General features: G+C 36.7%; 3 protein-coding genes across 3 annotated transcripts; 2 read left to right on the forward strand and 1 right to left on the reverse strand.

Moving 5' to 3' along the window:
* The first annotated feature begins 126 nt into the window (after positions 1-126).
* On the forward strand, positions 127-4,038 carry LOC114519301 (glycerophosphodiester phosphodiesterase 1-like). Its single transcript, XM_028539418.1, has 6 exons — positions 127-541; positions 668-779; positions 866-955; positions 1,377-1,588; positions 1,918-1,948; positions 3,612-4,038. Exons 1-6 carry the CDS (start codon positions 132-134, stop codon positions 3,612-3,614), a joined length of 858 nt encoding a protein of 285 aa, XP_028395219.1. The 5' UTR covers positions 127-131; the 3' UTR covers positions 3,615-4,038.
* On the reverse strand, positions 2,224-5,086 carry LOC114519302 (mitochondrial dicarboxylate carrier-like). The gene is made up of 12 exons (XM_028539419.1): positions 4,748-5,086; positions 4,401-4,520; positions 4,176-4,242; positions 4,045-4,089; positions 3,898-3,946; positions 3,778-3,819; positions 3,452-3,566; positions 3,286-3,329; positions 3,128-3,176; positions 2,965-3,039; positions 2,832-2,888; positions 2,224-2,759 (listed from the first exon to the last, which is right to left on the reverse strand). Exons 1-12 carry the CDS (start codon positions 4,847-4,849, stop codon positions 2,670-2,672), a joined length of 855 nt encoding a protein of 284 aa, XP_028395220.1. The 5' UTR covers positions 4,850-5,086; the 3' UTR covers positions 2,224-2,669.
* Positions 5,087-6,399: 1,313 nt separating this feature from the next.
* LOC114519303 (noggin-like) lies at positions 6,400-26,430 on the forward strand. The gene is made up of 3 exons (XM_028539420.1): positions 6,400-6,583; positions 6,757-6,834; positions 24,526-26,430. The coding sequence occupies exon 3, from the start codon at positions 25,151-25,153 to the stop codon at positions 25,832-25,834; it is 684 nt and encodes a 227-aa protein (XP_028395221.1). The 5' UTR covers positions 6,400-6,583; positions 6,757-6,834; positions 24,526-25,150; the 3' UTR covers positions 25,835-26,430.
* The last annotated feature ends 208 nt before the right edge of the window (positions 26,431-26,638 follow it).

Below are 26,638 nucleotides of genomic sequence, written 5' to 3' on the forward strand. Positions count from 1 at the left end.
CCCTTCCCCCATTGACAATATTGGGAGTAATATTTTTAAGAGGAACAACTTAACATTGTTTTGGGGGGGGGGTAAAACAGGGGTGACAGGGGGGTAGCACTCGAAGGTGTCAAAGATCAGCAAATGTCAAAATGAGCAAAGATGAACGTAAAATGGCGGAGGTTTTTCTAACTTTTTTTGGTATTTTTTGCACTTTGTCGGCCATTATTTACGGCGCATATATTCTTCTGCGTTTCGAGAACTTCGATCCTGTTCGAGTTCATAAATTTCTACAAACAAATAGACCGAATAAAAAGGAATTTGTCGTCGGTCATCGAGGGACGACCCTTGAAGGTCCAGAGAATACACTCGTTGCTTTCCGTCATGCAGCAGAAAGCGGGGCTGATGGAGTTGAGTTTGACGTGGATTTTACAAAAGATGGACATGCTATTATAATACACGATGCAACAGTTGACAGAACTACGGATGGGACTGGCTATGTTTCTGATTATACTCTGGAGGAGATTAAAAAATTGAATGCAGCTGGTGACTTTAAAAATCGGTACTTTTGAAATTGAAAGTTGAAACTTCAAAGTTTAAATCCCCTATGAATCCGCCACTTGCTAGTTTTTCAGAGCATTTAGTTTCTGCAGCTATAAGAATTTGACTTTTCACATTGAATTCCTAGGCAGAATCTTACTTTCACACAAGTTCCAACCTTAGTTGAAACAATAGAGACATGTCTGGAATTGGAAATAAAAATGTTTATCGAAATAAAGGCATATCGGCATTCGGTTAAGGTAAACTAATTCGTGGGGATTCATGGGATGAAATATGTTATTTTGTAGCAAGGATATGAATAACCTTAAGCCATTTTGTTTTCTAGGCAGCACTTCTTCTTAAAGAACTTTTCAGGAAATATGATCTTTATGAGAAAGCAATTGTTTTGTCATTTTATCCTAATGTGGTTTACCAGGTAACCAACTTGGGTGATATTTGGCTTGAATATGAAGCTATTATAAACAGGAGTGTGGCCCTGGGTCCCTGACTTTGGGGGAGGCAAGCGCATTCAAAATTTAGAATTCTAGGGCTTCTAAAATTCTGAAAAATAGGGGTCCCCCTATCCTGGAAATTTGGGCTTTGATCAGAGGTTTGTCACTGGTCATCTTTACCATGAGATAATCCTCCCCTAACATGTACAATTTTCTAGCTAGATTTCAACACTTGACTTGGCTATGTCCCCCGGTTTGAATGTAGGTAATTTTTCTCAGAGCAATGTTTACACACTAAGAAATTTTATCAAGATATTAAACACTTTTTGTAAGATCCAATTTCCTTCATTTTGAAGTACCTCAGTTAGTTGCCAAAGTTTTTAAACATGTCCCATTGTGTTTAAGGTCCGTAGAGCAGATCCAAAGATCATGGTCATCCAGAACTGGATTACAAGGCACATGTCTTACAACCGAGATGGCACGCCAAAGCATTCTCAATGGTGGATGACCAAAGTGACTCGAAGTTTAGATTATCTTCTTGAGCTTTCTGTTCATTCCTGGCTGTTTCATATTTTACGTTTTCCATTGCGCATCACACACCACAGTGAAGCCTCAGGGTAAGTTTTTAATAGTCAATAGGGACATTATGACACACCAAATCTACAACGCAGATGTGAAATGAAATCAGGCAGTATAGTGCTAGGATAACCAAGTTTTAATTAGTGCTACATATAGCTCTGACCTTGTTTACCAAAAAGAGTCCATAATTTGTATTCCTGTTGTGAAACTATGAAAATTAATAAGACAGTATTACTTCACATCAGCATTGATCAGCATCAGATTTGGTGTATCTTAAGGTCTGTAATGTTTCCAATGTTTCCCTTCTCTAATTATGTTATTACAAGGTACAGCATTGGCTCTGAGCAAAATCCCCCTGTTCTTTCAGATTCTATGTACAGCGGTGGAAAGAGTCGAATGTAAGTGTTCTTGTTTATGGTGTGAGACACAGGCATGAGAAAGATTATTTTACAAATCTTGGGTGCCCCGTGATTGTTGAAAACACACTTGAGTTGGCACTATATTTGACAATAATGTATTTGGAACTTTTTTATTTTTTAAAAAATTCACAGGTATAATTTATTGATAAAAATATGTATTTATGAATAAATTTAGATTACTATGATAGAACATCATATGTATCCGTATATGAAATATTTGGACCAAATGATTCACATAATAGTCCATAATGATCCACCAAACATTCATATTTTATGGTGGTACACTTTTCCCCAAAGGTATTTAGCTCCCTCTTAATGTTTTTGCACTGCCTTAGATATTTAATGTCCACCTCAAAAAACAGAACTATAAAAATATGTTGTTCCTCACCCCAAATCTAATCTTGTCTAGCTACGACTACTGTCAGCTAAACAAATCCATATATAACACTTAAAAATGACCAGATTTACACTACAATTGCAATGTTACAACTGATGTTATGAAGATCCATAGATGTTTTTTCAATAAAAGCTCAACATTGAAAGGGGGGATATGTTTGATAATATTGTTTTGGTCAAGTTTGTGGAGTATGGTGATTGAAATGTCTGTGTTAATACAAATATATATGATTTGGTTAGGATATATGATTAACTTTAAAAAACACTCCCTTTTTCTGACATAGTTCTAGTGGTAATACTATTTTCACAAAGGAAATAATTTGCGTAGTTGTTCCAGTATTAACCAAGTTACAATTGTGTGAGGACCAAGACGTATCCATGCTGGAATAAAACCCTAAAAAATGAAAAAATATATGAGTAAAGAAAGAAGCCATATTATATAAGAAAGTTTGTTAGTATGCAACACCTTATAGAATCCCATTGGACCAAGCTTTGCTGTGTGCCAAAAGCATTCAAAAATATTCTTAAAGAACAAGAGTACACATATATTTAATATTAACATCTAATTGACTAAATTAGGGATCTAATGATCGTCCTACTTTATATTCAGTTGAATTCATCATTCTTGTTTTCATTACATCAAATGGTTGAGTGACAGCTGTCGCTATTGTTCCCTGTGGAGGGAAAGATATATTATGCATGGTTTAATTCTTTACGTGTACAGATCTTAAAGATTCTGCAATTCAAGCCAATATGACATACCGCCAAAAAACTTGATGTAAAATGTGTGATGATATTGTCTCGAAAATAACTGGAAAATAAAGGGTCAGATATAGCATTAAGATTAACAGCAGAGAAAGAAAGACATGCAAATTATTTATATGATTATACTTAAATATAGTTCACTCATTCTAGCTTACCCTGTCCGAAGTAAAGTTTCTTTAATTTGATCGTAACAGGCAACCTATAAGTGCAAGATTAAAGCTTAATCTAAAAGCTAATCTTAACCTATAAGATTAAGTCAACATTAAAGCTTAATCTTGGAAATAAGAGTACTCCACTCTATGATCCAAATTATGTTATTACCTGAGTTGAAGTGATCATAATTCCTCGTGTTGACGTCATGGTTACACCTCTCATCCACATTGAAATGCCCTCCTCTTTTGCAATTCTGTAGACACCATCAATTGCATGCTTGTAACTGAAAAAAAGTATAGTTCAAATTCTAAGTAAACCTCTCTTTTAGTGATCTCAATCATGGAAGGCGTAATGTTGTATGAAGTTTTATTGGCTCTGCAAAATCAACTTTGTGCAACATAGCATTTCTGTGTATGATGTCATTATGAAAACGGTCTATTCGGTGGTACCAAAGGCTATTGGCAAATGCCATTATAGGAGGTGAATTAACATACTTTCTTCGAAGTTCTGGAGCTATTTTGATGTCATTTTGCATTCTATATAACAAAGTGAGGAATGGTTAGCAACCTTTTATTATATATAGCTTAATTCAATGTAATTATAATCTTATTTACCTGACATTTACAATGTCTGCTGGATTTCCAGCAAAACCCCCAATAAATCCTTTGCAGAGAAACAATATTAATAGGTTTTATCATTTTCAACAAAGTTTAGTTCAATATTCTATAGTAGCAATTGTGACCATGTAAAACAAAAACTACCTCCAAAGGCCCCAACAATGAGCTTCTTGTGAAATGGCAATGGCTCTAGAAATTATTTGAAATATAATCTTGAGTATAGTGTTAAGGCAAGAAATGGTAGGAATATGGGCAGAGGATACCATTCCACATACCATTTCCTTTTCTCAGTTTTGAGGATCCAACCTCATATATACCAAACCGAACAGTAGAATAGGTCAGCTAAATGGGTTAAAATTAAGTTAATATATCACTATAAATTATTTGGGTTATGACTGTTGCACCTGGCTTGGTAGTAATATTCCTTGCAGGGGGCAGGTTTGCAACATGGGTTATGTAACAAAATTCTGTAGTAGTTACAACTAGATATCATATATAACCTGTCGCAAAACTGAAGCTGATAGACCATTGTACAGTGCAAGGACACCATCTGATTTGACAACCTTCACAGCCATTCCTGCCAATCCTGTTTGGACTTTTTGCTGTGTCTGAAGATGGACCTTTCAAAGGGTTGAACAATAAGCATTCAATCTGTGATATCTCCCTGTTCTATGTCTATACTCTATACCAGTAATATATTTTGAATGATGTTGTAGTCGAAAAACATTCGCACCCCACTAGTGGAGCTCAGACTTAAGGAGCTCAGCTCACAGCAGGTGCATAGCCTACATTTAATCGGTGGAGGCCTTGAACAACCTCATACTTTTTAAAAAAATTTCAGTAATACCTTTAACAAATCCAACGGATGTGTAACGCAGACAGCCATCCCAGAAGCAATTCCACCTAAATACCATCTCTGCTTTTTGATAAATACTTTATCCTGTCCCATTGCTTTTTATTTATCAAACTTCGCCTCGCTCTCAAAATAAACGATGTTTTGAACCTGCAGAGATGTTACACAAATATTGGACAATGGCTTTGTACACGTAAACACGTTTGCAGGGTCGATTGATCGAGATCGTACGTGTCAGGAATAATTACAAACCCATTTAGTCGCAGATAATTTTTTTATCTTATTGTCCTCGAAGACTGAAAAAATATGTGTGATACAATCAAATGATATAAATATTTATATAATTATATAACGTGTAATAATTCACGATCTCTGATCTTTTGCAAGATCAGGAGGGGTCTCCACATGTAATTTGAGAGGGGTGAAAGTTTAATGAAATTATTTACGTCAAACATTTGTGCACGTATAAGTATTTGAAGCATTTATCAAAATATGTATATTTCACAATAGTTTTTTCCTGATCAAAGTAATGTGATTTTCTTCCTTTAATGATTTAAATTAATTTTTCAATATTAATCAAAATAATTACCAATCCAACGCTTCGTATTAAATGAAATTTCTTACCTTAGCTTAGGAGAATTTCCTATTTGATCATCTCGTTCACATTTTACCTGCGGAGATTCTCCCAACAAATTCAACATTATGTTCTGATTGCCACTTTCGAGAATTTGACCAATCACAAAGCAGAGCAGTAAGACGTCACAACAGCGTGATATCTCCTCATATCTGATTATCTGTTTCTTTGGGATCTTTTGGACGAAGAAAGGTTTTTTTGGTCATCTACCTGACCTTTTTCAGACTTAAATCAGTTAAATAAACCTTTCACGAGCGAGTTAAGAGCTGCAGAGAAATAAGGCAAGTATAATTTCACATTTCTACCAATTTTAGTTCCGTAACTTGCGTTAAAAAAAGACGATTTTCGGAATTTTTTTTGGTGTTGTCTAACTCGGATTTTACCCTACGTTTTAGACCGGTCCTTAGTGCTCATTTTTATGCCTTTTCCCGATTTTTTTTGGTTTAAAAATAGCTTGACACCTTTCAAAAGATTTGCAATAAAATATTGAGTGAATTCTCAAACAAAATCAGTACTTTTTTGTACTTCCAGGTCAGGTGAACTTTGAGTAAATTTTTCAGAATGTACGTCCCCCGCATTTGAGGATTTCACTGCACGTTTCTGTCTTCTTTTCTTTGTTCTTTTGTTAAATTTCATACTTCAAATTAACGTCAACAGGATTTTAAACGATATTGTGTGAATATTTTGAACAAAATCCTTATTTTTTTGTCAAAGTGTTTCCGTTTCCTCAACGTGCAGTTTAGCACAGGATTGAAAGATAATGAAAACTATAGCCTCAGTGCCTCACGTTTTCCCATAGAACGCGATTTTAAACCATTCTACACCACATTCACACAAAAATGGCCTAAATTATCTAATTTCTAAAGTCATTTAGAATATTTTTCCTTTTTAATTGTGATATTTTGGTTTTTAATATGATTATTTGCCACACGGAGAGCAATAATCTGCCATAATTCAATTAACCAATCAGATTCTCTCATTTTTCCTTTGCGCGGGAAAATTTGAACCAGGTGCAATGGCGGCCAATCCAAAGATACAATTTGTAAATAAAAACTTTGATATTGTAAAATGAAACCAAATACAGCACAAGGAATTATATTAAACATTTTGTAGAAGACATTTTGCAAGTGAGAGCAAATTTTGAGCAATTAATATAAATACAGACGTGAAATAAAGACAATAGTTGACATTTCAAGGTGATTAGAATAGAGTTTGTTTGGTAAACTAAAGCTTCGTTAATTTGAATATTTTAACGCCATTTCATGTGAATAAAAACTGACAGATATTATATTAAAAAACATGCAAAATTTTGACTTTATCTTCATCTTTAAAATAACATAGTTAACATTTTTAAATTTAATTCCAACAGACACATGTAGAATTCAATCAATCCATCTTAAAAGTCATTTGATATATGTTGAATCCAGTGAAGGTGTTAGAAATTGTGGTGAGTTTCATTTGATACTAATTCTCAATGGCCATTATTTCCATTAATACCCGAGCCATAGTTTTCAATATGTTGTTTTCCACACAATAAGTAAACTTATTATGAATAAATACATTGTGCTCAATATTATTTATGAGCAAATTAAGAGCTCATTGCTATGGTATTAGCATAGCAATAAAAAATTCACAAAAAGATGCATTTTAGTATCTTTGATAACTTCAACACCTTAACCCAGATTGTTTCTCCCCAGACCCCAGTACATACAACATTCATTCTGACAGATCTGTTGAGTCAACAGGCCTGTCAGAATGAAATTTGGATTGGGGAGAAGCTTTCTTGGACTGTGCCTGTTTAGAAAAAATATGTGATCACTGCATGCTTGCAGCATAGCCACCCCCCCCTGCTCCCTACGTATTGAATTCAGTTTGACTCTTAGACCTTACATTGCAAAATATAATTCCTTGTACAACAAGTTAAAAGGTTTACTATTGCAATTAGATTTAGCTCCATTTTCCCAACCTTCACATACAAACTAGGACAGTGGACAAATCCATTGCGTGTGAAAATTGTTTGGGGTACTGCAACCCACCTGCACCCCATCCCCCACCCCATCCCTCACACCATCCCCCACACTATCCCCCACACCTTCCCCACCCCATCCCTTACCCCATCCCCCACCCCATCCCTTACCCCATCCCTCACACCATCCCCCACACCATCCCCCACACCATCCCCCCCACCATCCCCCACCCTGGGTCTGACAAGCCTGCTTCTATGTATACTAATGTATCATTCAAAAGTACTGAAACTCTAATGAATACTCAAACCTCCTGTTGACATTCTGGTACTTTGTGACATCAACCATCTGTATCATTTTGTTTTATTCACAATATCACGACTGTTGATAAATCTATTTGATGTTGTCATAACAACAAAACAATAGTATTTTCTGTTAACACAGGTTTATTATATTTCGTGTTAAGTCGATCATGACAGTTCTATAAGCACTATATATTTAATATATGCTTGTAATATATGGATTTTCATTAACAGTGATTAAACTGTTTCATGACAGACATAAACTGATTAAATTACTCACAGCAGATGAAACTGATGGGGATTTGGAGAAAAAATTGCAATCTTGCATGTTTCGATTGAGGCGAGAAATATTATGCTTTTAGTTGCCAATTTCAGAAATGCTGGCAGTCGATATGAGAAACAAAACGTCTCTCATACATTTTTGCGCAATGAAATGTATACAGAATGAAACAATAGGTTGGTAAAAAATTTAAATACGCAGCAAACCAAAGCAGCTGGCAAAGTGTTTGAAGGCGAACGCGGCAAAGCTTAAGAACTTTTTTAACCTTCATCAAAATTGGTCGGTTTTTCTTTTAGTCTGTAAAATGCTTCCTGTTTTGTCATTTTGCGATCACGTCTTTTTTTCAGAACATCCCGAAATAGTGGGTAGTTTATTTTCAGCAAAGCGCACCATGTTCCAACCCAAAACATTCAACACAAGACGACGGGAGTTTCGTCGAGTGACGCGCGCGCCGTTGGACTTCTGACAGCCGTACAAAGACAATAAAACATTTCCTGCAAGGCTTTTGTCCACACCAAAATACCGTTAAATTGTTTGGCAAACACGAATCTGAATTTTAAGATCGGCATGATTAAGTGTTGATTATTAAACTGGTGTAGACCGAGCGACTCTCTTGCGGCTGAACGTCGTAATGTCTGATCCGTGTAAAGAACAGTTTAATTATGTTTGTGGGCAATATAACTTACTGTATCCACTGTAATATCTCACTTCTATCAATTGAAAGACAAATATTTTATCTTTATTTCGCGAGAAGTCATAAACTAGGTCAGAAGCAGATCCACTACAGATTCCATCATTATATCATAATCATATCGAAACAACAGTTTCTAATCCGCCTCACTTCGCTAAGACGTGTATAATGCTAAATTGCCACCAGGAATATCATTTCAATAGATTTGTTGATTTAGTGAATAGTTTAGGAAAGCATATTTAAAATTTCGTGTCTACATGCATTTTCTCATGCACTCTGCGTCTTCTTACTTTATCCCCGATTTGTGATTGCTATTAAAAATGTAAAGTAAATTTGCAATGTCAGTGGAAGAAAAAATAATCGCTCTCGGATCAATAAATAGTTATTCTTTCTGCACCTAATACAAATATTTACAAAATTTATAGGGCCCGGATATCATACAATTTTTGCAACATTGTTTAACCAAACTTTGCAGTTTTCTTTGCTTCAATCTTTGCCGGTGTTGTATTTCGTCTTCTGATCAAAGTTTGGTCTGCATGGAGCTAAAATCATCCATTGTTCACGTCTTAACGAATTCCCTTCATTTCTAAAGCTATTAGCTAATACGCTGTTCGCTTTTTGTCTACATGTATGAATTTGCCTTCGGCGAACAAGGTGATATATAGTGTTTGCTGGTTTGGGGTGGCTCGATTTGTCCTCGAAATTTCTCAATTTCCTGCGTCCGATTTTAATAAAATCCACTTCAGTTATTTCACTCATCTTGTTGGCTACATATTTTACACGCCTCTCATTCCAAGCCGATTATAAAACGACAAACAAACAACTACATGAAATGTTTATACACTTTTAATTAACTCCTAAAGTACATCACTATAACTATAGATGATTGCGAGATTAATGCGGTCAGCCTCCCTTTATTATTGACGCTTTTCTTTGATGATGTTCAAAGTCGCCTGTGCATTGTGCACCCACGCTCTTTGTGAACATGCAACAATGTATAGATCTCAACCGCAATCTTTTAAAGAGAGTTGTATTTTTAGTCAATTTTACGCTATTTTTGACTTCGGTTCTAATTTTGAACTATTTTTGTCATGTATAGTGTTGTTCGTATATAATTCATACGTAATATGTGTGATTATACCTTGTGGGAGAGAACATTGAACCGGAATTGATAGAGCAAGTCAGTCAGAGCTCTATGAAGAACAGTTTAGAACTGATGGAACTATCCAGTATAAATAAAGTTAGTTTAGTTTAGGTTTCCTTCTGTAGTGACACTGGATCAATAAGAGATGATCCTTACTGGACCTCTAGGAAGAACTGTTTAGAACTGATGGAACTATCCAGTATAAATAAAGTTAGTTTAGTTTAGGTTTCCTTCTGTAGTAACACTAGATCAATAAGAGATCAGAGATGATCCTTACTGGACCTCTAGGAAGAACAGTTCAGAACTGATAGAGCTATTTAGTATAAATAAAGTTAGTTTATATACGGTTTATGTTTCCTCTTGTAGTAACACTGGATCAATAAGAGATGTTCCTTACTGGATCTCTAGGAAGAACAGTTTAGAGTTAAAGTTTTGGAGTTAAAGTTAGTTTAGATTGTACTAGACCTCAAGCTAGAACAGCATAGAATTGAAAGAACAATTCAGGTTAGTTTCGTTTGGGTTCTCATGCAGCTGTTGTAACACTGTGGAATCCGATAAAAGAGATGATCTTTTATGAAACTCTAGAAAGAATTAACTGATAGAACTATCCAGTATAAATAATGTACATTTAGTTTCTACGTTTCCTTCTGTAGCGACACTGGATCAATAAGAGGCGATCCTAATTCCCTCTATAGGAAGAATAGTTTAGTCTACTGTCTCCCTATATACTGATAACTGATAGGGGTACCTGTCTATGAAGTTAGTTTATAGTGTAGGTTTCCTCCTGTAGTAATACTGGATCAATAAGATTTGATCCTTATTGGACCTCTAAGAAGAACAGTTTAGAACTGATAGAGTTAGCCAGTATAAACAAAGTTAGTTTAGTTTAAGTTCCTCATGTCAGTAACGCTATATAGACTTGGTGCAAAACTACCCTAAAATTCTGGAATTGTATGTAGCGCCACCTGGTCTCCAAAACGCTCTAAATCCCAATTATCCATTAATTAATGATCCCGCGTATAAATCCTAAACGCGTTGACAACATGTTGTCCGCAAGTCTTAAGTTCAATGTCGACAGCTAATTAAGCACCATTCCGTCAACTCACCACCAACCAGGAGCAAATAATTAAGTACTTTTTAAGATTAGTGCATGACTTTTAATTTTTCCGCTTTTTTCGATTAAACCCTGGTAATTTTTCTGTTATTTCTCTTACAACCAGCCACCACGCAGTGATTTATAAGAGTCACGAGCAATCGCTGCAAATAAAATCTTGATGGAATCCATAACAATTAATGCTGTCTGAAATTTTGAAAATTTCAGGCAGCTAAAATATACAGAAACCACCTTAGGCTGATAAATTATACTGGTTTTAATGGTTTATGAAAGCGCTACAATACATTTAAACTTGTCCGATTATTCTCTTTATCTGAATACGAGACATTCCAAACGATTAACATAACATGCTGCATAATGATTAAAAAAAACACTAAAGACACCAGAACTAGGAATAGGTGCTTTAGCCAGAAATAGAAATAAGACTGGACGGATCTACCTATAGCAGCGCTTAATATATCCTGATTTTAACCTAATTATCAGCGGCGTTATTTATCGATTGTGTACGAACCCGTTCAGCTTAAAGTTAAAAATGACCTATTTTATGCGGGTTATTAACTTTATAGAATTCAACTATAACAACTTGTTTTTTATTTTAACGACTAACAATTCGATGGAAAGATTTATTATGCACTATACATATATGTGCAAATTATTTCCTTTATATAATCTTTCTACTGTCGTAAAAAGCTAAATTTCAAAATGAAAAACATTCATTTATGACTTAACTTGCGCAAAAATTATACTATTTTCCCTTAACACAAATTTTGTGGACAGTTTTTGTTACGTTGCATGTTAATGTTGCTTTCACTTGATAATATTATCACGTCGTTTGCCACGTATTTTTCAGTCATAAACCAAGCTAATTGGCGCATAATATATCATAGTATATCTGGTTCATAATATATCATACAGTTGATATGGAATGAATTAATTGGAATAGAAAGTTAAATATGGGAAATAATACTGCGAGTGTCTATCGAAAGCAACGAGAACGTATTGTCTATACAGTCATATGACTGTATAATTCTCCTGATCGTCAAAAATTTTGCTCTAAAGCCTTCCGGTTGATAAAAATAAATTGGTATTAAAGTTTGCGGTTCAACATTGGCCCAAAAGTTGTTCACACGCTGGCTCAGCGTATTGCCTGGATTATGGTCACAAGATAAAGTATATTGAAACTGAGTCAATGCAAGAGAAACTAATTCCACATTTTCTGGCAAAGTCCAGCCGTTGGTTATGCGTAGTAAATCCCGAGTCTTTGGTTCACACGCTGACGAGAGTCTCCAGCAAGTCGGCCAGACTTCCTGGCACAAGCTAGCTGTGAGTGTTTACATCATTTGTCGAGCAGTGTCAACTGGTTGATTGTTTCTTATATCCCGCAGAACTAGACCTGTGTGCTGACTGTTTGCGGTTACATCACGTGAGGTGATTGCCCCTCTACAACTGCTGAGAATATGGACAATAATAGCAAGCTTTTATGAAAAGCACAGTTGGTTATACATAGTGTTTTTGTGTGATTCGCCTCTGTGAATAAAGTTTGGACGTCTTTCTCCTCCTTGGAAAGGACAATTTATGATTGATAGAACTACCTATTCAGTTGATAAAACTGGTTTTCGAAGTTATTCCAGCAAAAGGGTGCATATTTACCTTGAAGTGAACATATGATGTACATGTTCTATGTTCGATTTTCACGCGAAATATGGCGTGCGTGTGCTTCCGATTAGGTGATTGGATAAATGATGTAGCAATTTAGGAATGGGCGTGTCCGATAACTCTAGCTCCATCTTTCCCGCATTAAATACTGTCGGGAATCCAAAGTTCAATTGAATGTTGATAAATACTGATAAACAATTCTTTATTCTTTGGTTTTGCCCAAAGACGCCATTCAGATATTCAATAATTTAGCCGTACAACTTGAGATTGCCTTCAAATATTTGGCACACACACCCCCTAAGGTGGCGTGTGACTATCCCCCCCGTGACACGCCCACCGTTTCCTGACTATACTAGCGAACATTTTAATCTAAATCTTGATAGGAAACTAAACTATTGAGCAAGTTACAGAGACAAAATAGGGACGGCAAAGAGATAAATCTAAACTTGGCGACAGCGGCCCTGACATAGGGATTATTGTTTTCCCCCGTTTTTTGCTCGTTTCTAAGACCCACTATGATAGGCTTATCTCGCTGCTGCTATTTGTATAGTAAAAGAGAAACGCATAATGTTTTTGTATGAGACTAAACAGTTATGAGGGTCAAAGGGTGTTATATATTTCACAAATACAATCTTGTGTGGATGTTTTCCGGTTTAATTCGGAAAACGACCTTTATTTGTTTAGATGGCCAACTCACTAAGGATTTTATGGATTGTACACCCCGCAGGATGCCTTAGACTATTTGTCTACATATATCGATTGGCTATCGATCTTCGCACATTCTTAGTCTGACTGTCGTAAGACAAACATCGCGGTTAACAAAATAACTTGCACTCAAGCAATAAGGAACTCAAGTGTGCTGCTAGTCAAAGATCTTTCACGTTTCATCTTCAAAATGTCGACAACATTTGAACGTCTGCGAATATCAATCACCTGGATCCTACTGATCTTTTCCTTGCAATGCGATTTCGCATCGTCTCGGAGCTTAAAATCAAAGTTGCTGCGATCCCGTATGCCTTTGAAGGCAGACGAAGGCGCGATTTGGCGCGATCCTCCCGGAAAACTCTTTCGCCAGACTTCCAACCCTGTACCGAGCCCTTTGGATTCAGATCCCAAGGAACTGAGGAAGATCATCAAGAAATTCGAATCACGTTACATGTCGATTACCAAGCCGCGGGAAACAAATAGAACCGAAGTGCAGACTATCACACGACGCGAGATTTTCGCTCGAATGCCGGCGGAATTGAAAAACCTTCATTTTACCGTGCCTGGTTCAGATCGAGAGCTCGGAGGACGCGCTAGCAGAAAGCTCCGTTTGTGGCTCTGGAATTTATCCTCATGTAAAGTGCTCCCTCTCTGGAAGGATTTTGGCCCTGCGATTTGGCCTCGTTACGTGAATATCGGCCAGTGTGAAGCGAAAAAAACTAGTTGTTCGTACCCTAAGGGAATGCAATGCAAACCAGCAAAATACAAGAGGATCTATACACTGTTCTGGGTTTGCAGTGAACAATTTCGTAAAAGACAGGGTACCCGGTGCTTATGGGTACCTTACCCCACTGACGTTATAGAGAAGTGTAAATGCTCCTGCTAAACGGATAACACTAAATCTCCACAGCTCAACTCGCCGAAACACGCAGCATGCTGTGACCCTTGGGTTATATATATTCTACACAACGATAATTGTACAGTTGAGAACACCATTCGCTGTTCGATTTCTAATTAGAACACTGCAGGACATTCGATTGCGAATTAGAACATTTTTTGACGTTCCGTGTCTAATTAGAATACCTCTCGATATTCGATTTCATTTCGAGCTAGAACCCTGATGAAACATTTGGAATCATGATCTAACTGTTCGAAGTTCATTTCAGAGACGAAAGACGTCTTCTACTGTACATTGTTTGTGTTATATTTAAGTCGTGACGGTATATATGCCTATAAACAATAATACAACGTTATTTAAATTTAAATGCTTTAGCCTAAAGTGATTTCACACTTTGCGAGCCCATTTTGTAATAAAGCGCACACACGATGTGATAGAATGACTGTAATCTTTGTATAAATTTTGTGTAGATATGGATTGTCGCAAATGAACGTAGTGACATGTTAAGTAATCATGACAAAGTGAGCCTTACTGTCACCGGTGTACAATCACTGAGACAAGGTCATACCACGAGAAAGCCTGGGAAAGGTCATGTAGTTAGCATATTTCTGTTTATTTCAGAGTTTGAAATATATTTTTTGGAGTTGTATGTCAGTGATTGATTTGACCCCATTTCCGTAGCTCGGTGGTACGCGTAATATTTTTACTAATCACCGTAGGTTCCAATGTATCTCCCCTTTAAATAGAAGTCCCACAGTCATTGATTTGTGACGGATGAATGCCACACTGTAATTTTCAATTCTTCTCATTGTGATTGCGCTGTATCAACAAAATGGTCTCGATTGAATCGTGTTGTGTAGAAATATGTAAAGATCTTTGAGAAACACGTATTTGTGTATATGACCACCTGAGGAAGGTGTCAGGAAAAAGACCAATTTGCACCTCATTGTCAGGTGGAGTGGAGACGTAGTCATTGGAACTGATGAAAACCTGTATAGAAACTCTATATAGTTCCATGCACAGGTTTCATTGTCGTAGGTCTCGCAATACCTCCAAAATCTGATGGTCTCCTTTGTAGCATGCGCACTGACAAAGAACCCGAGTTCTCTACAAAATAAACACCTTTCTGGATAAGCGAGATCCAGAAACGCTGGTCAACACTGTCCTCGTCCAAAGGGCTGACTGGCTTATTTCTATGTTGCATATATTATATGTATATATATATATTATATTATAGTGTATATTAGGCATAATCTGCATAGCGCATATAGTGTAGATTCATAAAGAACTATATCAGTCTCAGTATATTTCTTTACACGGTTTAATTCAGATATTAAAGTCGCGTCTATTTGATGTTTTGCTTGCTTAATCTTACGAGGGTTTAATTGATTCTGCTCTTTAACTTCGTCACCAAGGAATGATTCACACAAAAGCAAGAATCAGATCAAGATCGTTATGTTCGAAATAATTCTAGCCTGCGGGCAGTCTTGTATATCTTTGGCCGAAATTTGGCATTTGTGTTATCCCTGTTGGTGTAGATTTGATGCATACAGCAGATACATGACTATTTTCAACGAGATCTTCGGTGCGCGGCTATGGAATAATCTATGTGCCCGTTTTGCGCCGCGAATAGCTACGGTTTCCACGTTCAACAGTCAACAAGAACTCACAGGCCCAAAAGCAGCCGAATGCACACTAAAATCAACAATAGTAGAGATTACAGAAATATTACAATGCAAAAATTACTGTAAAGTATACCATAGGTATATAGCGATTCATCAAACCACAGTCTGACTTTCGGTCAGTTGCTTTACTGTGGTTTATGTACCATTTAGCCTACATAATTATCTCTGTTTGCGCTAAGGCTTAGCAAAAGCGCGTCTTAATACCATGTTGAAAGTATTTGATATATTAATTTGAAAACGGAAAGAGGATGTGGGCGGACTGGAAAACAAACAATAATAATGATCTCATGGTTTTTATGTTGTGAAAACACAAGCGGTTCAATCGCGCGCGTGTTTTCCTTGCAGGTGTTTCGTAATGCTGAGCGTTTCTTTGCCATGCATGTCTGTAACTCCGGTTCTAAGATTTGCTACACTCGTGTTTACATGCTTCGTGCGAACGAAATCTGTCTTCTCATCGCAAGAGAATCAAGTGAATGTCACTTTATAGAGTGGTCTAATGGCCTAATCACTGCGATTATCTTCTCTCTTCTAACTCCACTCTACACGGAATGCACGCAACGATTTACGTATATGAGTGAAACTACAAAACGTTTTTTATATGGCACAAATATATTATAATACGATCATAGACTAAGATCAGCATCTCGTTTAGAGGTCACTTGCATGGTACATTTGTCATGTTCTGCACTGACTTGAAAATTTTCTAGCTGTCTTAAAAATACCTACTGTTCCACCTTTTAAACAAGATGCAAGGACCATTCGGTCCGAATATAAAATGCCTAAATGGTGCTAAACGCGACTATGGTTTTCCATGAGTGTTCTATATATGGAGGATTGTATGTTTTCGCGTCTTTAAATTCGCTATTATCCCTTCCTGATCGTTTCAGCCTGTGTGGGACTATGTGACATTAGGACATCACAACTCCTCAGGGTTTCTCTACTTCTACGGATTAAAACGTAAGCTTTTTAATGTCTTAAGTGCCCGAAGTGGACATGACTTTCGTGGCATGCCGGTCCATTTGTTGCACAGTAGAAAAGGAATTACATGTGTATTTGTCATGAGAAAACCTAAAATATCTAGTATTGCTAGACCAACACCACTCGAAAACTACCGCTGTTTCATACTAAGCTATTCAACGTTTTCTATCTCATTGCAAATACCGCACATAAGTCGCCAGGGCCTCGTGAAAGGTTTGGGCTGTTAATATAACCAAAGATGCTATATGGTTTGTCTGACAATATGGTACTTAATTTAATGGCAATTTTGCAATCGTCCTCTTAACCCCTGCGGTAACCTTACCTGATTGGATCGCGCGTCATTCTGTCTCAATTTAAGTCAACAATCGTTACACGATCTCGTTGTGATGTAAAAAATTCTCAACTCTACATGGAAAGCGCAAGAACTATTCTAATTATTCCAATTAGAATCAAGCGCGCTTTTATTTCATCGAATTAACATTCTGAAACAGTGTTTTTTTTAAACTAGAATTTTTGGAAGTCGTTCTGAATTCCAATTAGAATACTTAAAATATCATTCCACGTTCCATATTGGGCATTATAGAATTCTTAATGTGATATTATAATTGGAACATATCTCAAAATGATTCTATGTGCTTATGATTAGGGACATCGCGTCTCATTTTAAGTCAACAATATTTTACATATACGCACGGATTTCAGCGGCCGACAAAAGACATGAACGACTCCACCGCTTATGCTGTTGTCTCGACCAACTTTGATTCATTTATCAACTTTTTTAAGTCCTTTCTTCCTGTTACTTCTCTAAGCTCTCGACACCTTTTTAACTCTCCAGCGTAATTTTCGTGATGTATTGAAATATTAAGGTGTAGCTCCGGGTGTAGATATGCGACTAAGTGACAACTATCAACACCTTCTGATAGATCCCAACTGTAATGCTCGTCGCTTGCGTGTAGAAAAATGAAAACAATTCTACGCTAGTTGATCTGACAGTGCATAATAGCGAAAGAATCTGTTGCTTTCTGAGCCACTATTGAGCCGAAAAGTACGATGATTAATGTAAAAATCAATTGTATACATTTCTTTATTCGTCTTTCCGTTTCTCTGAAATTATCAGCATAGAATCATAAGTGTTTATGACCATGAGTTGTATAGAAAAACATCTAACATGCGTGTTTCAGCCTGTTTTTCTTATGAGGCAAATTTTGGATGATTGAATTCGGTTCGTGTACTTAATCAAAACTGCATGTGAGTATTTCTAATTTGAACTGTTTATCGCGCGTCTGATGTTAGAGTCGCGAACTTATTGTATAAAAATATTGCAATGCATTCCTTAGGCTCCAGAAATATTCCTAGTATCCAAGAGAGATATCTTAATTTGATTACACAAAGACTTTATATTTAGTCAGAGACAAACATTCAGTCTCCCATCCTAGTGCGAACAAATTGACCAATTATTTCCTAATGAGAAACATGATTTGAACTTCCTGAACGAAGATGTCAGTCTAAAGAATCATTTGTACAAGACCAGTATGCGTCTTACTTTACTCGCAGGCTCCCGTCAGTTTTACGTCTGTTTTAGGGGCCAATGGGGGCCATCGACTTATCTAAATCTGTGGGTGTTGGGAAGATATCTAAAGAGCTTATTTACGTTTCTAGTTGCTGGTGGGAACGGAAAAATATTTTCTAGATTAGACTTTATCGTCAACACGACAATAGCTTCTACTTGTTCCAGAATTTGTCGTTGAAAACTATCGATGGCCATTAAGGACTTCCACAAGCCTCGTTATCTAACGTTTAAAGCATTTTAAATCATATTTTACAAAATGGTGAAAAGTATATTTTACACAGTAGCTAACATAGGAAAATATATATGCTTCATAGTGCAAGTTAAAAAAAGCAATTTAGTCTGGTGTAATATTTAACGCATTGACTATAACCTTATCTTATTAAAATATTCCGGCTTGAAATCAGGTCAATGAATTTAACGGAAAACGCTATCCAGTGTAGCATGTATATATATATATATATCATCAGTTTTTATTTGTATAATGAGAAGAATTTTGGTTTTTCTTTCGACGTTGATAAACCTGTCCGCATTCCTTTTAACATTCAAGCACCTCCAAGGAAAATCCACTCTTTCATCTTTTGCCAACTATAGGAACTAACCAATCCCGTTGGATTATGACGCAATGGTGGCGTCGACCAGACTCCGACATCCTGGTCGAGAATAACTAATCCCTATTGTTGGTTTAAAACGTCTCTGAGTTGAGAAAAACATTCATATACGGTTTCATAGATATAACAGTGAGGTTAAACTGTGTCTTAAACTTTATTCTGGACTCAAAGAGATCAGTGTCTGAAGCCGCCAGGGGGGTGCTTTCGACACTCCGACGTCCAGGATCCAATAATTCTCGATTGATTTAAAATCCTAAGAAAAACACTCAAACTGTTTTAAATGAGGTGGCAATGAGCTGTTAATTTTGGCGCGATTACCCAGAATATCGGTATTTCAGGAAACATGGGTGGGCAGACTTGGCTTTGCACATCCCCAATCCGTCCGAGTTGAAAGAGGCGTTTGATTCCGTTTTGCGCCATATGAATTCCGTCATGGGAACTTCTCAATCTGAACAAAGTTTCAACTATGCCCTCGTTACTTTGGACGGCATCCAGATGGAGATTCTACACTATATTGATTTAAAACCACAGCGAATTATAGCGATATTAGTACGTAAACAGTGAGAAAGTCATGCTTTAGTGGATATGTCGTGTTGACGAGCTTTAGTTTGCTCTACTTGGGTGATTGATCTCATCCGCTAGCCCTTCGTTACACGTAGTACAGTGCAATAATATAGTTCAGTGGCTGTAGCAGAATTTACAGCAATTCAGTAGAGGTGCGGTAGCTACGTTAGTTAAAGGAAAGGTCTGTTCACGCAATCCATTTTCTCGGATTCTAGTTTACTTGTGGCGTATGGAATGTAGTCTGCTATTGGTAAGGCAGTACTGCGTTGGTTTAAGTGCATTTGCTGCCCATATACATTGCAAGTCAACAGACTATAAATCATCCATCAGAAGTGAATTGGATCCGACAAAATCGGATCGTGGGAACAGACGATAAGTCGAGAGCTTTGCTGACGATGCTAGACATATATGGAAAAAATCCTTGTTTATATAATTAAATCATATAAAAAAGGAGACTTTGAAGAAAATAGGAGGGAGGCAGGGGGCAGTACACCTTAAATCTTTTCCTAAAATATCATTTCCTTTACTAGCATCCATGCTGTAATGTTTCATACTGTGGCGATGACAACTATCTGGCTGGGAGATGAAAATATTACAAAATATTTTCACTAGTCTTCTAGTCTCCTCTCCAGCCAAGTAAGACTTCCGAAATTAGAATAAAAATATTGTTTGCAATTAGGGCGATAGCTTAATACCTAATACGGGTAACGGCAAACTTCAAGTCTTATTTGAAGATGTTTGGAGCATTTTAAGATATAAATTCTATTTTACGAAACGTCGCTTTTATTTGTGTCTATAAAATGTAGATTTGAATTTTAATTATGCGCCATATTTTTTCATCGTTCAAAAACCAAGAATTTGTGATGAAAATTCTAGTTAAAGTTTGCCAAGTTAATTTGCCAAGGTCGAGATCTAGCTAGTTATTAAAGATTAAACTAAACGTCGAAATCCAACCCGACACAAATTAAGAAACTTCTGTATAAGAAAATCTCGCGTAAATCCGTCAGAATATCAATAACAATCGGTCCTTACTTACATGCAGGTATTAAAACCAGCTTCTTTAAGGCTTGAAAAATGTGAACGAGTGAATTAGTTACGGATGTTCAAATTGGAGCTCGTACACATCAAAGCATTCGTAACTATTCACTCGTTCACATTATTCAAAAGAAGAAAATCGCCATAAAATCGCAGCAAAAATCGTGTAAACGGGCCTTAAACTTAAAGGTCACTTCATTATTTATCTGGATGTCATTGTGTCAAAAATGTTGCACTGTTGGCTATTTTTAGTTGTAAACCCACACACCGTCAACTTATTCAGCTTTTTCCTGGTTTACTTGTGGATTACTCTTACTGTGAAGATAATATTTTGATTGTTCTTGTGTTATGTTGACTTAAGTTGATGGCCATTTTAGTCTACTTATTTTTCTCTTAAGATCATATTTTTAATGGCGGATTAACCGTTTCTACTGTTAACCGCAACGAAGACAAACTGTTTTGTATTGATTAAAACAACAATTCCCACTTTGTGGTTCACCATTTATATTATTTTAAATAACATTTCCTACTTTGTATAAAACTACTTCCCGCTTTTGAATGTTTTTATATCATATCTTGCATGGATTATCCCTTCTATATCGTCGAGTTCTGGCTGTTTTGATAGATTTTTTATTGTTGTTCTTTTATTCTCAGCTATATATATATATAAAACTACTTGACCTGTACATTTGTTGTCTTAGCTATAATATTGGCTGCATTAGGGTATGTGCATGCACACGGTAACGTTTTCGAGCGTTTTCACACTCGTTTTCATGCCAAAACGGTTTCAAACACCGTCAATTTACAATAGAAGTTGGAGCTAATTTAACATATTAACTATATTTTTCCTTGGATCGCGTGGACAGGGCGTCAAAAGAAAAAGATACGGACAAAAACGATTTTGAAAACGCTCCAAAACGACTTTCATGTGCAGATAGCCTGCCTAAATCACTGTTGTTCTCTTCAGTGATCTAAATCAACTGAATCACAAAGTTTGTATGCAGAGAAATGCAAATGTATATGAAGGTAAACAGCCACATGTGACCGTACCACTGCATGCAAAGTCGGTGTTTATTTTTAACTGAACCAGTCGTGCATGGGACGTGTGCATGACGTTAACAGAGCAAGACGTATTTCTGACGGACTCAATTTGTTCACTAATAACCTCCAACTGTTTAATAGTATATTTGTACATTCTGTCGGAACACAATCAAACAAATTATTGTTGTCCGTTTTCTTTCACTTGTCGCCAAAGATCTCAGAAGAGTATTTTGTGACATAATATATTTCACAGATGTCTTCTCGTGGAAAACATTGAACGTTGCCGACGTTTAGAGATTTCCTTCAACAATATGACACCGTGCATGAATCACAAACAAATTGCCGGCTCAGCATCTGGGAGGAACGGTATAGAAGTAATAAAACTATACCAGCTTATTTTAATTAATATTATAAGTGACACCGCAGAAATGGCTATTTTGAGGCTTATTGAAGTGTATTAATTCAGACGATTCGTTTTTACCACGTGCAAGCTTCAAATTTTCTGTGCAGGCATATTTTCTTGAGCAAAAAATATAAATCTTTACTTAAATCTTTTTGCTCACCATGTTTGAAGTCAAAGTATTAAAATTTAATAAGGCTAAGTCCTTATAAGTAAGACTAAAAATTTGTGTTTCTCTTCTGAACAATAAAAAATAACCTTAGCTAGTTCAGGTTTCACCTCGTAGTAACACTGTTAATGGACTATAAAATAGCCTAAGGAATAAAAATTATCTTCTTTCTAATCCATAGACCCGCAACGATTAATTCAAGGTTTGTAACGTTAATCTTTTATTTCACTGGACTTAAATATTTAACTTAGTTACTACACGAAATGTTGAATAATATCTGAAGTTAAGCTTTCTTGATAGATCTTTGTGCAACTTTAATGCAGACCACAGGTTCATTTCATGTCGGAGAGCTACAGAAGTACATGCATCTGTCACTGAAACATTGCTTGCTTCCATGAAGAGAGTGTTTCCTATTGATTCAAGAAACTGCATGTTTCATGCTTCCAAACGTTAGTCTATAAGATCATACTCCCTTATCGTGACAGTTGATTTAAATAATCGATTTCTTTATCTTCCAATCATCTGTTTCTTCATTGATTTATGGTATCTCAGCGGCAAAGTCCAAATGAAATAGCCATTTGCTGAACGTTTAATTGACATTGATGGATCTTCCTTAACAAGGCGGAGCTCAGGACCGCCCAGTCCATTGTAGCAGCATAACATGACAAATTTTGTTTGTTTTTTAACTCTATCACTTCTAGATTGTTCTTTATGGAGGTCCTGTAAAGATAATCTCTTTTCGTTGATTCAGTATGTGCGATTGAGTGAGAATACTGACCTCTTCATTACGGATAACTCTATCAGTTCTAGACTGTTCTTCCCATTGAGAGATCCAGTAAGGATCATCTATTATTGATCCAGTGTTACTACAGGAGGAAGCTTAAACTAAACTAACTTTATTTATACTTGATAACTCTATCAGTTCTAAACTTTTGTTCCTAGAGGTCCAGTAACGATCATCTTTTATTGATCCAGTGTTACTACAGGAGGAAACCTAAACTAAACTAACTTTATTTACACTGGATAGCTCTATCAGGTTGACACTGTCCAGTCAAGGATCATCTCTTAATGACCCAATGTTAATACGGCAAATAATTTTGGCTAAAATAATTTTATTGCTGAAAAACGCGTATAAAGTTAAAAATATTCCTCAGCCTCACCTCCCATGGCTTAGAATCGGATTGACTTATCACTTTAGAGGCAGTGGTACAATTTAAATTGATATTAAATCGGAACGATAATAAATCGATTACTTGCTATAGTTTACAAGGTTAATCCAATTTACCAACAGCGGCAATTTTGAGGCACTTGCCAGCAAATTAGGAAGCATGTGTGAAGCAAATTTTTTTTTACCCAAATTGAAAACATACACACTGCATACCGCAAAACGATTTTACTTTGCAGTTATTCACATGCCAATTACAACGGTTTCTAGTTCCTTTCCTGGGAATTTTCAATAATGGCCACGTGCTTTTCCTATATTTTTTCAACTGGCTTTCTTCATCTCTTCCTATCCGCTCGTTTAATTTGAAACTCGCGTCAACGCTGCACAATATTTTGTGTAATTCAATTACCATCTTGTAGACTAACCGCCATTAATTCCTCAAGGGTGTCAAAACTCCTTACTTAAAACGTACGTCCCAGGACAATTTCCATTGCCGTTAACGCATTCTCGCGTTAGAGTGAAGCAAAAAGATGAGTAGACTCCAATCAGTTGCATTGTCATGCTAGTTCTTCATTATATTGAAGTGATCGAGAATTGTATGTGACAGATGGTATACCAATCAATCCCCAGTCTATCTGTGTATTTTCCAGCGCAACGACGATGCTAATAGCAGTGAGAATGCTTTAAAAACAAACTTATTTTGAAAACAATTTTAATGGCGCTATGTGGCATTTTTAAACTCTCATCACGTTCACTGATCTGACTGCGAGCATTCATAATCACCTATAAAACTCAAGCTAGCGTTGTTTACTTTTGTGTATAGTTAGGCTATGTGCATTCACACGATATCGTTTTCGTGCGTTTTCACATTCGTTTTTATACGAATACGGAAAACGCCGTCAATTACCGTCGTTTTCTTTGGATCGTGTGGACGCGTCTCGCGTCTAAACAATAAATTAGAGGAAAACGATTTTGAAAACGCTCGAAAGCGACGCATGGGTTCACATAGCCTTAGTGTCAGGATTGGTTACACTTGTTTACCATTTAAATGGTTTATACCTCTGTTCCCTTCATTCATGCCGTAAGATATTTGAAGCATATGAAGTAGAAAACAATGAGACTGCTTCTTTGATGTAAACTGCTTATGTGTTTTTGTTCATGGTTTTTAGGTAAGAATTGATCCTGAAGATTCTAGGAATGGCTGTATGAGAAACATTCTGGTTTTATGTGAGTATATATGCTTATCATGTCATCATAAATTTACAACCATCACATGCTATTATAGGTAGCTACATATTTTTCGCACATTGTGGGATTGATAGTTACGCAATCACTAATATTTTGAAATTTTGTCTATTCCTGCTGAGAAGCCATTCATCTTTTCTGTCGTTTTCCGAAAAAAAAGGAAGGAGACGTGTGATTTTTGTTTTAAACATGCAGGCACGCTCCTGCCGGGAGTGGGAACGGGGCACAGATCATGACACTTCCCAGGGAAATGTAGAAAACATGAAACTTTCCTTGTCGGCTTCGCGTTGCTAGTGACAAATGAATGAACCAGTCACAGCAAGTTGCCGTTACAGAAGGCTGTTTTGCGAGCATTCCATGACTAACGACTTAATTGCGCGCCAATGAACAAAGCGCAGACGCCGTGGCTGTATACGCGTGGGTACTTCGCATATATTGCGCGTCGTATAAATTGCGTCGTCAGTCAGTCAGAGAGTACATTTGTTGCATAAGAACCGCATTGACCACGCAAGAGTTTGCGCTCATCGTTGATTTTTATTTTGCGCAAAGATGTTTCCTTTTGTATTGCTTGTCATGCTCTTCGTACAAGATACCTGTGCTGTCCCAATGTACCGTCGAATGCCGAACGCGCAGTTCACAAACATCTCTAGAGCGGCTTTTAAGAAGCTCAACTCAGAGATCTGGCAGGGAAGCAAGCTCACGGGGAACGAAGAAAAATGGTTTAAAACGCTTACAAATCCAGGCGATGATCGTCGTTTAAACTCGACAAAATTGAAAGAACTTTTGGGCGAGTACGATTCAAGATACATGTCGGAGACAAAACCCAGTCGGGCGTGGTTGAATACGAAGAACCAGGTGGACCGTCGTAATGAATTCGAGGCATTCAAACACGGTCAAGGGATCAAGAATTCTGTCGCAAAGCTTCTGAATAAAAAGCGAATTCGTTTAAACGAAGTAGAATTTGAGGATATTCGTTTTTGGCTTTGGAACTTGACGCGTTGCACGGCTGAGCCCTTGTGGAAAGATTTCGGGACACGCGTTTGGCCTCGGTACGTGAATATTGGCAAGTGTTCAAATAAAGTAACCTGCTCGATACCAACCGGAATGCGATGTCAGCCCAGCGAGAAGAAGAGTGTACGTCTGTTGTACTGGATCTGTCCAAGAGATGCAAGGAGATGCTTTTGGTCTTTCTTTGACATAAACATTATTCGCGCGTGTCGTTGCTCATGTTGAATTCGCAGGAATATACAGTTACGCCCTGCTTACAAAAACCTAGACTTTAGAACCTGTTGGGCTAAAATTAACCTTAAACCCTAACCCTTCACCCTCTTTATATTTGGACTTTTGTAAGGGTGATATTTCAATTAGATTCTGCAAAGAAAATAACCTCTTTACAGGGTAATGAAAGTGATCCAAAAGCCATGTACAATCCCTAATATGTCATACCATGATAAATTGTTTCTTCGGAGATGACAAATGCGAAACTCATTTCACATCTATTCCTGAGTACTTTGGGACTAATGAACCCCAGCTAATTTCTAAACACTACAATGAATACCATAATGCAGACGGAAAACCGATTGTAAATATATATAGATATATTATTATACCACTAATTGATACATGTCCATGTGTGTGTAATATACGGTAACATTGATCGTGCGTAATTTTTAATATTGAATATTTATATCAATTATCCATGTTTGTCAGCAAATTAGCACTTTTGAGCACTGTACTATAACCACTGTATCTAAATTTTGTATTAAATTACATCAACCTTACTTTTGAAGTAACAATTTGTGATGTAGTTATAGTTTAAGGCTTATAGGTCCTGTTTACATGGAGCGAGTTATCCCGGCTAGGCGAGGTGAAAACTGCATATAATAAAAGACTAATCAGGTTAAGTCTTTGCATGGCTTTGATGTGATGCGCTTTTTACCTCGCCTAGCCGGGGTAACTCGTTCCATTTAAACAGGTCCTTAGTAAAGTTCTACTAACAATGTTTCATTGTTTCTGCTGATTTTGGCAACAAATTCT

This window comes from Dendronephthya gigantea, unplaced genomic scaffold, assembly GCF_004324835.1.
Source record: "Dendronephthya gigantea isolate DGI-Jeju-01 unplaced genomic scaffold, DenGig_1.0 000013F, whole genome shotgun sequence".
Classification (NCBI taxonomy): Eukaryota; Metazoa; Cnidaria; class Anthozoa; order Malacalcyonacea; family Nephtheidae; genus Dendronephthya; species Dendronephthya gigantea.